The 14,947-nt window shown below is 31.2% G+C and overlaps 1 protein-coding gene across 1 annotated transcript in view; it reads right to left on the bottom strand.

Moving 5' to 3' along the window:
* Positions 1 to 833: 833 nt before the first annotated feature.
* LOC129234607 (dual specificity mitogen-activated protein kinase kinase 7-like) overlaps positions 834 to 14,947 on the bottom strand; it is a 55,395-nt gene continuing 41,281 nt past the window's right edge. Inside the window, exons 8-10 of the mRNA XM_054868636.1 lie at positions 8,535 to 8,677; positions 8,403 to 8,448; positions 834 to 1,209 (exon numbers count right to left, since the gene is read on the bottom strand). Of these exons, the coding sequence (XP_054724611.1) occupies positions 1,099 to 1,209; positions 8,403 to 8,448; positions 8,535 to 8,677 (300 nt within the window). The 3' untranslated portion in view covers positions 834 to 1,098. The remainder of the gene's footprint in view (positions 1,210 to 8,402; positions 8,449 to 8,534; positions 8,678 to 14,947) is intronic.

Genomic DNA, 14,947 nt, shown 5'->3' with positions numbered 1-14,947 from the left:
AATTTGCAACAAGCCTGCATTTTGTGGACTTAAAAATGGCTAAATTGGGATTTTTTTTTTCAATGAGTTGCAGCTTGAATCTTCACAGATCAAAGCATATAAATCAGATGAAATTTACTTGTTTTAGACATCTAGTGTTCTTCATTTCATAATTTTTTAATTAATTTTTATATAAAATATCTTTGCAATAAAAAATGTAAAGGAAAAACTAAATATCACACCGGCTTTAAAAACAAAATATAAAACATCACACACAATAAAAACAAATATTTAAAACTTAGATTTTGCTTCATAAACAAACATTTTGACTCACATAAGCAAAATCTGAAAAAGCAAAAACAGACATATGAACAACTCTAAAAACTATACGACCGATGCAGTAGTTCTTATAGCTTTCACAATGCAAACATGCAGACAGCTAACAATCTGCTGTTCATTTCAACAACACTGGCTTGATTTTTTTTTTAAATTAGTAAATAAAACAATGTTATTTAAATTAAAACAACACATAAAATTAACAACTTTAACAAGTGATTAGCAGTTTCACAGTTTAAAAAATTCTGAATTTGCAGAAATATGTACAAAAATGTCTTTAAAAAGATATGTACACAATATTTCACATTAAGCCATAATCACTTTTGTCATTCTTCATACAAGGCAATGATGCACTTGCCGACTTAGACAGGCCACATATCACATAACTGCTGATATGACACTGAAACTGGCACTTTTCAATATAAATTAGTATTAGGCTACAGCATTCATAACTGTATCCATAATGCTCTTCCTTTTAGAGCAGAGGACTGATCTAAAATTCAAACAAGAGAGGAAACCATAAATACAGGATTAGTTTACATAGAGCTGCCTGACAATTCAAGAATATTTTCAGTTTTGACACAAATATGGTCTGCCATTTACAGTGTTTCCAGCATATATTCTGTGGTCTAAAACTGATCGGATCAACAACGTCTCCAAACAACCTTGCCTTAGGAAGAACTCAATTCTAGATGACTTGAGTGATGAAATTTGGCAATTAAGTGGAGCTAATAAAATATTTATGAATCTCAGATGTTTCAACCAGTGAAACAAAGGATTCCATCATTTGTACCTGAACCTAAATGTTCGAGGAGTTCCTTTTTGCATAACAGTTGCAAACCATGCAGCAACATCAACATTCGCCTTTTCATACCTTTTCACGAAGTTATGTTCCTGCAAAAGCACAAAATACGAAATTTAAAACCACTCCGTAAAAATATGTACCAAATGAAAACGTATAAAGCATGTTAGTCCCATATATAAGCCCTGTTTAACCTGCAAGATCTTTTTTTTTGTTATAGTTAGTCCTAGATGCATACATCCAATTGCAATGTAAAGACCTGCTTAACCTGCAAGACTTTCATTTTCATAACCATTAGTTCCAGATGCATACATCCGATTGCAAAAATGGTGAAAACAAGATGGAGAGTTGGAAGATATTCAAAAGTTTGAAGGAAAAAAAAAAATAATAAAAATAAATAAAATAAACTAAACTAAAATAAATAAATAAAATAAAAAAATAAATAAAAAAAGAGTGAATCAAACTTTTTTATATGATTCCTCAATCCTCATAATTATATTTAGTGAAATAACCTCCACTGAAAAATAATAGTAACATGAGTCAATCCACGCCAACTGACATTTTTCAAATCGTCCTCACTCGACCATCTCCCAATCAGATGACATTTTATAGAGGTCGAAACTAACCTATGTAAATTTTCAGCTTTCGAGATCCAAATCCTGAGGACCTAGAACCTCCTAAAGAAATGACCCAAAATGGCGGATAAGCTTTTTGTGACAAATTGCTTTTTTTTAGCAGGGTTGGCAAAAACCCGGGTTTTTTAAAAAGCCCATGGATCCAGGTTTTTTGTTTTAAATAAAACCAAAAAAAAAAAAAAAAACCCAACTAAAGCTGGGTTTTTTTAAAAAAGAATGTGGGGTTTTTTTTTTTTTTTTTGTCTTTTTTAGGGAAAATGTGGGGTACTTGTAGCATATTGTAGTGTAAGTATATGTACAAAGCACAAAAATTGTCTTGGGGTAAAAAAACCTGGAAAATTCAGCGTTTTCTGAAGAAAAGTATAAAAGATGATGAAATCCAAGAATGGTGAAGTTTCAGATTTTGTAGTTTCCATGATTACCAACAGTTAAGGCAAAGTTACTTCTCGAGTGATAAAATCTTTTGTTCGTTTTTAATTACTGCATTTTTTTTTTTTTGCATTTTACTTTATTGTATTTCATTTTGTTATGCAAAATTACTGTAGAACCTCAAGTAGTTTAAATCCCTTCTTACTGAATTCCAGCTTAATCAAGAGAATTCTTTGAATTTTATGTTGCCTGTTTTTCTATTTCTGTGTACAGAGTAAGAAATATTAATCTTTTTCGTAAGTTAATGAAAATATTGTACATCCTATTCTGTTTTCTGTCCGACCCTTTGTAAAACCTGTTAATTTCTAAAAAAATATCTTGTTTATTCGAGATTTGTGACGTGTTGGTTTGCAGAAAATAATTCGTATGAAAGCCTTTTAGCTAGAGTAGTTTCCTCTGTACAATCTACAAATATTGAGAAAATCAGACGTGACAGGACTTAGTCAAGATAATTTGAGTTATTTATTGACCAGTTAAAGAAAAAAGTTAAATGTATTTATTTAAAATCTTTGAAGTATTTTTTTTAATGCCGTTAAGAGTTAAGAAATACTATTAAAGTTCAAAATTCATTTTTTATGTTAATTGTCTGTGGCGAAGGACAAATAAAAAGTTTAAATTGTGAAAGTATTTAAATTAATTAATTTTTTTAAAAACATCTCAGAAAATTTTAAAAAACCCAAAAGTGGGCTAAATAATGGGTTTTCTTAGATGGGTTTTCAAAAAGAAAACCCATTGGATCCAATCTGGCCAACCCTGCTTTTTAGCCAAAGTTTGCAGAAAAATTTTCAGCCTGAAATTTTCGGAGCATAAAACACAATTGGCTGTTAATACACTCATGTATTCTTGTGAATTTGAGCTCATTAAAATTCTTACAGCACGCCTGTAAACTCGTGGAAAAGCGCGTTGGGGAAATTTTTTCCTGGATTTTAGGTTGTCATAGAATCTGAACAAAAATAATTCAAAGGCTCCTACTTAAGGATTACACTGTAAAAACACTTGTTTTTAATGGGTTACATTTGCAGAGCTTAAATATCTATTTTTTAAGAGATATTGTCATCTTAAGTGGCTATCAAAACCGTTCAAAGAAAAATAGCCTATTTTCAAAGCTCTGTAGCTCAAGTTTGCCACCTTGTATCTTCTTTTCGTTTATACAATTAGAAGGAGCATATTTTTTCCTATAAAAATAAATTTTCTTTCCGATGGTGTTCTTTCAGGTAAGCATGAAAAAATGAACTTGAAATACTATTTGTCGTTTACAAGAAAATCTTGTTCTACAATGAATGAAGAATGGTGATTGCCATCGAAACTGGTGTATAAGTGATTTTACAACTGTAATTAGTCAGAAAGTTTTTTTTTTCTCTTTAAAAGAAATATTTTTCAAATTAAATATGATAGAAAAAAAACCATCCTGTTCTAGAAACAGACTGTTACATCAGACAGAACAAGATGTTTTTCGGTTTCTAAAATATTTCATTTGCAAAATGAGTTTTAAAAAAATAAAAAACAATTTCTGTCTACTAAAAGTTGCAAATTCACAAAAGTCGGTTTCCATGGCAATCACCATTCTTTCTTCATTGTAGAACGAGATTTTCTGGTAAGTTTAATAAGTTCAGTTTTTCAAGCTTATCTGAGAAAACACTACCAGAAAGAAAATTTATTTTGATAGGAAAAAAATATGTTCTTTTTAATGATATAAATGAAAAGATGCAAGGTGACTAACTTGAGCTATAGCGAATTGAAAATGGGCTATGTTTCATATGAACAATTTCGACAGTCACTTTGGATTGCAATATCTTTAAAAAAATTTATATTTACGCTCTGACACCTTTACTCATCAAAACAATGTATATTTATAATATTACTAAGTATGAGCTTTTGAGTTATTTTTGTTCAGAGTTAATGACATTTTAAAATCCAGGAAAAGTTTCCTCACTGTGTTTCGTCAAGATTTTGCATGCGTGCTACACAAATGTTAATGAACTCAAACTCACAAAAATACTAGAACATATTGACAATCAAAAGTACTTTAACCCATTAAGCGCCGCTATATGAACCACACTGAAAATACTTAAGTTTTCATGTGTTTTGATATTCAATACACATCTCTAATCATATGTAGCTGAAATTTCGCAAAAATATTTATTAGGTTAGGAGATATGGTATGGTCCCAAAATGGGAGACTTGGCGTTTAATGGGGACAACATACATATCCCTGCCACTATGTTGATACTTGAATAATTTCTGTCTAAATCCAAATAGAAAGCCCTAAAATCGTTTTTATGTAATTAATATGGCTAGGTATTGGTATTTTATGTACATATTTAACATATTCAAGCTTTAAAATGCAGAACTTTTAAGTTTTCATGACACCCAAAGCTATACATTTTGGGCCCCCTTGCAACAAAAGCTGTGGAGGCCAGCCCCAGAGACTAGCAGTGTATATTTTCATTATTAATAAGCAATAGTATGCTAGTTATTTTCAATTTCTTGAGCCGTTGGGGCCCTTAAGAACGTCTCCCCCCCTCCCTCTGCCCGTACATCACTCTGTGTCTGGTTTCCATTCTTGTTGCATTCCTTTTTCTTATACATTTTTGTACAAAACGGAACTTTTCCCACACATTTTACTACCTTTTAGCAAAAAGCCTTAGGATTTTCATACACAAAAAAAGAGGTAGCTTTTTTCTATTAACCATGTAGGGGGATCGAGCAATGGTAAATGACAATGACATGAAGCACTATATAAAATGTATCTTATAAAATGGAACTAAGATATTTTTGGGCTCCTTGATGGTGTAATTGTGTTATTATAAGCAAGGGTTTTTTTTGCAGTCAACATTTCGGTTGCTTCACAACATGTTTGATGACATGATTTATTCATCATCATAATGTTTTTAGAGATAAATATCTAGCATGCTTCGCATTGAGGAATTATCAACGGTCATAGTTTCTCCGATTTCATCAAACAAATTACGATAAATGGTAAAAATGTAGAGTGAGACAGTTATAGCATTGTCTGTGATCTAAACGATTTCTATTACAGTTTTTTTTTCTCTCAACTATCTGAAAAGAATTTGGCGATTCACAAACAAGTGATACTGCACTCATCTTCTTGTTTTGAACTAAAATATATTATTTTAATAGTGTTTGAAGCTCGTAGCAAAGTCAAAAGTTCTTACTACATTTTTGATTTCAAAAAAAAAGAAAAAAAAAAAGGTGAAGAAATTTCTCTATTGAAATTCAACTTCCCTAATTGAAGGGGCCCTCAAGGGGGAGGGGAGCATGGAGCTGACTGAGATACAAAATATTTTTATAGAGGGGGGAGGAATAGTTTTAAAGGGAATTTGAACTCCTTTTACGGAAATCTCTTTCGTGATCTGCAGAAATTCAAAGAGATGCGTCATCCTGCTTAGGGAGGATTGGCACCCCTGTTTTTCGAGAACTTTCTTCTAAAGGAATTAAACAAATGGAATGTTACTTGTTTTGATAAAAGCACCTGCTCTTGACCTTGAACAACAAAAGAGTGTTTACAATGAGAAACTACAAAGGGGGCTGTGGGAAAAAAGGGGAGAGTTCATTCATGCAAAATGGGTGAAGACGATTTCTACTGGGCATGACTTGCTCTGCTAATCCGAACACGCCAAGTCTCCCATTTTGGGACTTCAGTAAATAAAGTCCTCTAAAACTCCTTTAAATTATTTTTCTTGACCCCTGTTTGTTGTGATTTGAAAAAAGGTCTATTGAGCTTCATATTCCATGTTCCTAATTTCCTGCATTTGCATTTATTATTTTTAGGGAATTTTTTCCCCGTGTAATGCAAAAACAAGAAATTTTCGCAAAATTAAAAATTTTTTCAAAAAAGAATTTACATTCCAAACCTTTTTGAAAAAATTACCAGTAAAGTTTGGTTTTCTATCATTCATTTAAAAAAATTTCAAAATGATATCTTAATTACTTGATGAAGAAAAAAATCTTAGTTGAAGGTTCCCAAAATGGGAGACTTGGCGCTTAATGGGTTAAGTTCTTAAAATTTCAAACTTCCAGTGTGATAAGATTTTCCACAACCTGACCTTAAAGGTTGCAATTTGTTACGACAGACAGAATTTCAAGCTTTTTTTTTTCCTTTTTCGAAAGATCAGCATTGAGAAAAAAATTTATTTTGATAGGAAAAAACGTGTTCTTTCTAATGGTATAAATGAGAAGAGCATGCGAGGTGACAAACATGAACTACAGCACTTTTGACTATTTTTCACTTGAAAGGTTTTGATAGCCAATTTGGATGACAAAATCTTTTAGAAAATAAATATTTCAGTTCTGCAAATATAACCCTTTAAAAGCAATACAAAGTATGAGCCTTTGGATTATTTTTGTTCAGATTTTATGACAACCTAAAATTCAGGAAAAAATTTTCCCACCGCGCTTTTTAGCAAGTTTACATGCGTACTATAAAAAATCTAACAAACTCAAATTCACAAAAATAAATGAGTGAATTAACAGCCAATTGTATTTTAAGCTCCTAAATTTTCAGACTTCCAGGGTGATATATTTTTCTGCAAACTTTGGCTAAAGCTGGCAATCCGACACAAAAAGCTGCTCCGCCGTTTTGGATCACATTTTTCGGAGATCCTAGATCCTCAGGATTTGGATCTAGGAAACTGAAAATTTGCATACCTTAATTTCAAAGGCACCTCTACACCTCTATAAAATTTCATCCAAATCCGAGATGGTCGAGTGGGGACCACTAGGTCATTTGACATGGAATAACTCACATAAAAAATTAAAAACATTTGGCACCAAAATTGAAGGAGATATTAGAGTTAAAATTAGTAGGAACTGTGCAAAAGATGAGATTGGAACATATTGCCTTTTACGAAGAATGACATGTTGCTGAAGTAAAAAAACAAAATAAATTTTTTATTGCCATTGAAAAATTAATGATAATGTTACTTTACAAGGGGTAGGAGTCGTCTTAATATTCCTAAAAATTCCTAACTTTTTAAAAATTCTTCTAAAGCTCATGATTTTAAAATTTGTCTTAAAATATCCAAAACTTTTCATATATATCCCAAACCATATTTTTGCAGAAAAAAAAAGTTCCAGTTAAATTGATTCAAACTTCTATCATACCCACTTGTTTTCTTTTCTAATTTTCATGACAATGAGAGCTGCTGTTGTATTATTAAAATACATTTTCTGAGACCACTTAAAACAAATGGCCACAGGAATTGCAGCAGCAAATTCAAAAACCATTTCAGATGAGAACAGCTGCATAAGAATTTGGAAAGGAAAACGTTTCAAAGATTACCCATTTGCCAGGGTCCAAACCAAGGGCGCCCATATGCAAAATTTAAGAGGGGGGGGGGGGGGGCTCAGATATTTTCCCCATAAAAACTCGTTTCAGTACAGATTTAGAGTTATTAAAATTTGACACTTTTAATAACTTATTCATGAATTGCTGGAGAAGAAATGTTTTTACATTTTTGCAAAGAAAAAAGTACTAAAAGCAAGGAAGTTCTAATTTCAAAGGGGGAGGGGGGACTTGAGCCCCCTCTTGCCCCCCCCCATATGGGCGCCTTTGGTCCAAACTAACTCACATGAAATTTTACAGCTGTAAGTGCTAAAAGATTCCTAAGTATAGCAAAACACCATTTTGTTACTTTGAAAAGTTTTCAAACTCAGCAAAATTTTGCTCTTTAGCTTCGGACAAATTGAGTTTCGCCAAGGACTTTTGTTAAAATAGAAACCTTTGTATCTGCTGTTCTAATTAATTGAAAAATTTTTAATAAGCTTGATCTGATGCAGAAAAAAAAAGCTCTTTAGAATGACATGAATGTTAAGAGGTGTGGGAAAATTTTACATTCCTTTAGCAGGTGATTTATGTTAAATTTTAGCTAAAAAAATTCCAAATTTAAAAAATGCTTATAGGTGCGAACTTCTGGGGCTCCTAGTAATTTTGTATCAATTTCAAGGCTAAAGGTACTGTTGGGTCTCCAGGATATGGGCTCGCCACGCACATCTTTTCAGAATTTCTTTGAAGTTACTTTTTAAAATAGATATAGAGAAAATCTGCTAAAAACCCTACCACAGTCTTCACTTAAATTTCTCAAACGCACTACACAAACACTTGCATTGTCATTTATTAGTACATATAAAAAGAAAAGGTATTAAATATTATGTCCAGTTAACAATTATGTATACTGGAATGTAGTAAGTAATATACTTACAAGTAATTCTCTGTACTTGGGCCTCTTTCTGTAATCTTTTGTCAAACTATACAAAATTAAAACCATAAGCCTTCATAAGTAAAAATTTTTTTCTAGAAATGCTGAAAGAAACAGCACGAAAGTTTCACTTACCATACTTGAACAAATGAGCAGAAATCAAGGGAAAACGCTGAATTTGAAGGCAACCTTGGAGGGTCTTCCTGCAAAACTTTGCTCAAAACTTCAAAATCTGTTTTACAATCCTGATAAGGAAATTTACCAGTAGCAAGTTCCACCTGCAAAGAAATAAAGACAATTCAGGCTATTACAAACGAAATGAAATAAATAAACAAAAAATAACATAAAAAACAATGAATACAATAGATTAGAATTAAAAAAATATTTTAATACATTAATTGCAGTCCATATATTTTATAGCATGCAGAGGCTATGTTAGTAATATTTTTGCACACTTGGCAACTACAGGTAATCAAGGAAAAATGAAATTTCAAAGGATTAAGTTTAAAAATCGATTACTTAATGCAAAACCGAAATTAAGGATGTTAATCTTTTAAAGTGAATAAAGAAGGATAAAATAATCAAATTTTTAATTACAAGTAGGTTGATACGGCCAGAAATCTGGTATAGTAGGGTGGTTGGAAAAAACCTTTTTTTCTAATTTCCACGATCGGTAGTGTGGAAAAAGTGCCATTGGTGGAGCAAAATGGAAAACAGGAAATTGCCAAAACTTCTACACATTTGTGGAAAAGGAAGGAATCATACCATTTGCCTCAAAATGTTTATGGGGATTAACTGCCACCAATGGTACCTTTTCTGCACTCCCCATCGTTGAAAATAGATATTTTTTTTAAAACTAATTTTGCTAAAAACATAAAGAAACATTTGGTTGAAGCTGCAACTAGTTGCAGGATATCAAGAAATCGTCCAATGAAAAATTCTTTTTTGTGCACTTTGCTTGACTAATGACACCTTTTCTGCACTACCCATTATAAAAATTTGAGAGAAAGAAAGGATTTTTCGGCCCACCCAAATGATACGGACAAATTTTATATCCCGGTTACCAACAGCAGGGTTCCTACACTTGTGGTTAAAAAAAATTCCCCGACTTTTCCAGGTTTTTCAAGGTTGTTTTTAAAAAAAATCCATGTTACTCGCTTAATTCAAAATTGTTTAAAGTAGCAATGCGTAAGAACTGAAAATTTTCCCATTTCAGATTTAAAGAAAAAAAAAAAAATCTTTTTATTTCTTTTTCTCTCTCAAAATTTAAGTTAAAAAAAAACAAACATTTTATTTTAAATTGTTTTCATTTGTTTACTACTTGTTGAAAACAAAGTACTTTTAATTTGTTTTAGCATTTCTTTGATGCCATGTGTCAATCATATTAGCGTTTTTTCACAATCGTGCAGCAATCATTTAGCATCCGCATTTGGTTTACAATTTTTTTTTTTCCTCTAAGTATATAAGACAAAATGTAGAGAGTAAAATACAAAGCTATTTTTCAGTATAAATTGTTAAACTTGTTGCATCAATTGGCAACCATATAAAAACAAAAATCAACATCCGCCGATCATAGGCCAATGCCAATACTTATTTTTTCCTTTGCATATTAAAGGATGCTTACATTAAAACTAAAAATTTTCTTTTACAGAAAATAATGAATTTAAAAATTTATAATTAATTGCACATTTACTTTTAATAGTTTACATTGAGACAAACAACCAATTCTGTTTTTGTAAATTTACGTTTACTTCCATCTCGCAAACGACCAAATATGGCTACTAAGTGAAAAATTTAAGATAACTAGAAGATTTTTGCAGCATAAAAGTAGTTATAAATAATTAATAATCCTTAATAAACTACAATCAGGACAAAATAGTCAGTTTTTAGCACATAAGTGTCTAAAAAAATGTTCTGAAGAAAAAATTTCGCACTTTTCCAGAAAATAATTACGAATTATCCGAAAACAAGGGTACATTTTGTGTTGTTATCAATAGTTTGCACTGCAATAAACACCCAATGCCGTTTTCGGAAACTTAAAAAAGGCACTTAAAAGGTCTTGTGTACTGCCATCTTGGGAATGGCCAAATATGGTGGCTACACCAAAAGTTAAAAAATAATTTTTTGAATTTGAAGCATGAAAACAATTTAAAAATAATAAATCTTCATGACACTACAATTCAGTTGAAAAGTTTTAGCACATTTGGGTCCAAAGCAATGAGGATAAGATTAAGTTTTAAGAACAAAATTTTTCATTTTTCAACAAAATTACATATTTAAAATAAAACAACTCACAGCACATTTTGCTACATTTTCCTTTGTTTGCAGTTAAAGAAAACATCGAATTCTGCTTTATTTTTGGAAACTTAGGTATTAAAGCATAGTGTCTACTTCCATCTTGTGAATGACCGAAAATGGCGACCTACATTTAACACGTAGCTGAAACGACATTCAGATCAAAAAACCATTTTCCTTGATCCTCGGACTTATGCTTCCGAAGCAGTAAAGTCGTCTCCCCTACTGAATTTGTGCATAATTCCTGTTCATCTGAGGGATTTTTTGCTTGGGAACAATTGAGGGGCAAAAATTGAGACTGTGGAAGTTTTTTTTTTTTTGAGTCTTCACTTTTTATTTGCAGCGTCATTTTGCCTCAAAATTGTTACAATTTTTTTAACTGGAAACATCAACAAAACTAAAGATTAGATCTCATGGTACAAAATTCCCTGGGAAATTTTTTTTTTTGGGGAGCAAAACTGGAAAATTCTACGACTTTTCCAATTTTGTAATTTTCTTCGACGATTCCAGGTACGCATAAACCCTGCAACAGTTTAATACAGTGAAATCCCAGTTGCAACAAACTTTAAGGGAGTACAAATTTTGTTCGCTGTAACGGGAATTTCTTTGCAACGGAAATCAAGCAATGTAACAGCAACTACATTGAGGCTGAAAATTTATTTTATTGTATCGGTATTCATTGTAATGGGATTTCACTGTACTCTCGACGCTCATTATAGCAAATACATTATAAAGACCATTCCATTATAACGACCTGTGGCAAAAGCCCCAACTTTGTCCCTATGAGCTCTATGTTAATTTGCTTTCAGTATAACGACCGTTCTATATTGTCTAATGCAATGCAGTGACCGAGTTCAGTAGACACTTTTTCCAGTATTTTTTTCCAATAAAACAAATTTTTAACTTGAAACAGGGTTCATACTCTATTTGGCAGGGTTGGGTTTTGGACTGTCCAAAACTGGTTTAGGACAGGACAGATGGTTTTTACTGTCCAAAACTGTCTAAAACTGTCCAAAAGTGTCCGAAACTGTCTTAAACTGTCCAAAACTATGCTAAAGCTAAAGAGGTGTTATCTAATCAATTCGTATTTACTGCAATATTCGTAATGCATAATTATAAATAATAATGAGGTTTAATTAATGAATATTTGGTAATATTTTTCTCCAAAATGTTAATTAAAAATATTTTACTTAAAAAAATTGCCAATAACTATTACATAAAAACTTTCTTATGTAACAGTTGGTAGAGTTATGAAAGGAAAATCACAACACAACCAAGACAACTAATTTCAGTTCCATCTATAACTCAAAGGAATATTACAAAATGTGCAATATTTAGGAGCCAAAGAAAAAAAAAATTAAATGGTTTTTTCAAATAAGTTTTACATGATGGTTTAACGAAAATTATTTTTTAAATCATAGATGAAAGAACAAGAAATTGATGATGAAACACTTATGTTATAAAGCTAGTGCTATTCTTTTTTTGTTCATATTTTTAATATAATACATTCTGTAACTATAAAAAAAATTGTAATTTATTGCATTTAAGTCAGTTATAGCACCATATTTTGAACACTTTCTTTTGCATACATGCATAAATGTTGAAAAATTTGGTTTGTGGGGAAAAAAAACAAACAATGCATGCTAATTGAAATTTTTAATGTAGAATTTAATTTCTATGTAACTAGATTACAATCAGCTACATAAATAAGTTACACACACACACACACACACACACACACACACACACACACACACACACACACACACATATATATATATATATATATACTTGAATGTTGAATAAATATATTAAATGGTCAAAAATATAATTTTGATACATTTTGTTCTGTTTTTGATATTTTCTCACAAAATCTCAAAAAGTAGTTTTGGACACAATGGTTTTGAACAGGATGATAAAAACCTTGCTTTTATTTGCCCACCTGCATAAACATAGGGAAATTCGGTTACTAATATGAAAAAGCTAAATAAAATCATGCATACAAATTGAAATTTTAATCAAGAATTCAACTTCTATATAACTAGTTTTAAACCAGCTGCATAAATAAGTTGAATGTTCTCATTGAATAAATTTTCTATCTAAAACATTACTTTGATACATTTCATTCTGTTTTTGATGTTTTCTAACAGAATACAATTTTTCTAAAAATATAGTTTTGGACACTTTTGGACAGGACGGTAAAAACCAGGGTTTTTACCGTAGTGTCCAAAACCTTGCCAACCCTGCTATTTGGATGAAAAAATTCCATGACTTTTCCAAGACTTTTTCATGACTTCATAAAAATTTTCATGACCTTGTTACATGAAGACAAGTTTGATATTATTATACTATTTAATATCAAACTTGCCAATTTTTGGAATTGAGCACTAGCAGAACTTCTACTCTTGAATACCACTACCTCATCAAATCACCTACTTGTAATTGAAAAAATATCAGCGTACACCTAAAAAACTTAACTATTCCTAGAAATAAGTTACAGCCCAAGTCGGTGCTACATGTAATATACCAACCTACGTGCAATATTTTTGGATGTGATAACCGTACTGTCTGATATATTGCATGTAAACTATTCTTATTCATCTTCATACAAGTTTAAATAAAATAAAAATGCAGTGAATGGAATATAATGATGCTTAAAGCCCCACCCCCCTCCTTTTTTTTATATAAACAGGCAGGATAATAATGAATGCGTCAAAGATTGAATGAGTCATTACTAAGTTTCAATAAATTTGCTTCAAAAGTTGCCTTTTAATGTCAACAGTGCATTTATCATCCAGATAATTTGACAGTATTTTGATTCTTTAAAGTAAAGCCACGTTCTTTAGTTATTTCATGTTTCTAGTTTCTACACCAGATATTTAAAAAAAAAAAAAAATCAGTAAGTAGTGAATAAATCTTCTGATCCAAATGTACTTGTTTACTTATTTGCACACTTTCAAATGCATATATTAGTTTAAATTAATAGGTTCAGAAATTCTAGAAAATAGTGTTTGATTCCTGACATTGAAAGTAGCTTTGAATTGCATGAATCAGTTTTGCGGGCCGAATGCTGGGCAGAGTATTAGAATTCCCCTATTTCAGTATGCTATTGTCTGACTACAGATATTCATCTTCTAAAACCTTCAACAAATAAAGATAAACTTTGATAAATTTAATAATCACGTTTTTATGAGTGATGGAAACTAACTCGGATGCAATGGAATTGCGTTTTTTTGGGTGGGCGAAATCAAGAACGTGCAAGTTCACTACTACAGAATATAAAAAGTGCTAAAAATAATAGTAAATTCAAAATGAGTGATGTCGAAGCACTAAAATAACACTGCAAAAAAAAAAAAAAAAAAAAAAAAAAAAAAAAAAAAAAAAAAAAAAAAAAAAAAAACGAGCGGCTACCACAGAAGTGGATGCAATGAGATTTTAAAATTCAGATTTGTTTTCAGGATAGTTCAATTTTCCAGTTTTAACAATTTCTATGTGCAATACTGTTGAATCACTCAAGATTTCAAATGCTCTTTTAGTTATTGTTTTTTTAACTTTGCCCAGGACATTTTTCCATGACCTAAAATAAATTTCCATGACTTTGTATGAAAATTTCAAATTTCCATGACTTTTCCAGGTCTGAAATTTGCTTATTTTTTTTCCATGACTTTCCAGGATTTCCATGACCAGTACGAACCCTGTTGAAATGACCTTGATTATTGTTTACGGACAAGCTGCATGGAATTTTCAGTGTTCAGTCTAACTTTAAAGTGGGGGGGGGGGATAATTACCCCTCTCAAAAGCACAAAAAAAAAAAAAAAAAAAAAGAGAGGAGAAGCGTGAAATTTCCAAATTCCTGTGGAAAAGGATTTGACAGATGTTTTGGGAGTTTGGTGTTTGAATCACGTGGTTTTTAAGAGTTTGTTTCTGCTCTAGACAAATGTGAAGATTACAAAGTGGGAATCCTTACAGTTTTCCATCTCTCTAAAGCAGAATGGAATAAAATCTCAGAAAAACATCAAGAATTGCTTTTATCATGCTGGTTTTAAAAAGCAAAAGGTAACGGAATCTACAGCTGAAGTGATTGGTCAGGCAATTCAAGATGAAAATTTCTATGAAGAAAATGAAATGCCGTAAAAAATTTCTAAGAAAATGAAATTGGATGAAGCATTGAACTTTGACAATTATGCAAAAATCGGTTAAGATTTGGAATGTGTCAAACATCTGTCAGAAGATGTACTATCTCTGGGTATTGT

The sequence above is a fragment of the Uloborus diversus genome, chromosome 1 (assembly GCF_026930045.1).
Source record: "Uloborus diversus isolate 005 chromosome 1, Udiv.v.3.1, whole genome shotgun sequence".
NCBI lineage: Eukaryota > Metazoa > Arthropoda > Arachnida > Araneae > Uloboridae > Uloborus > Uloborus diversus.
This window is presented reverse-complemented; position numbering and strand designations above follow the sequence as displayed.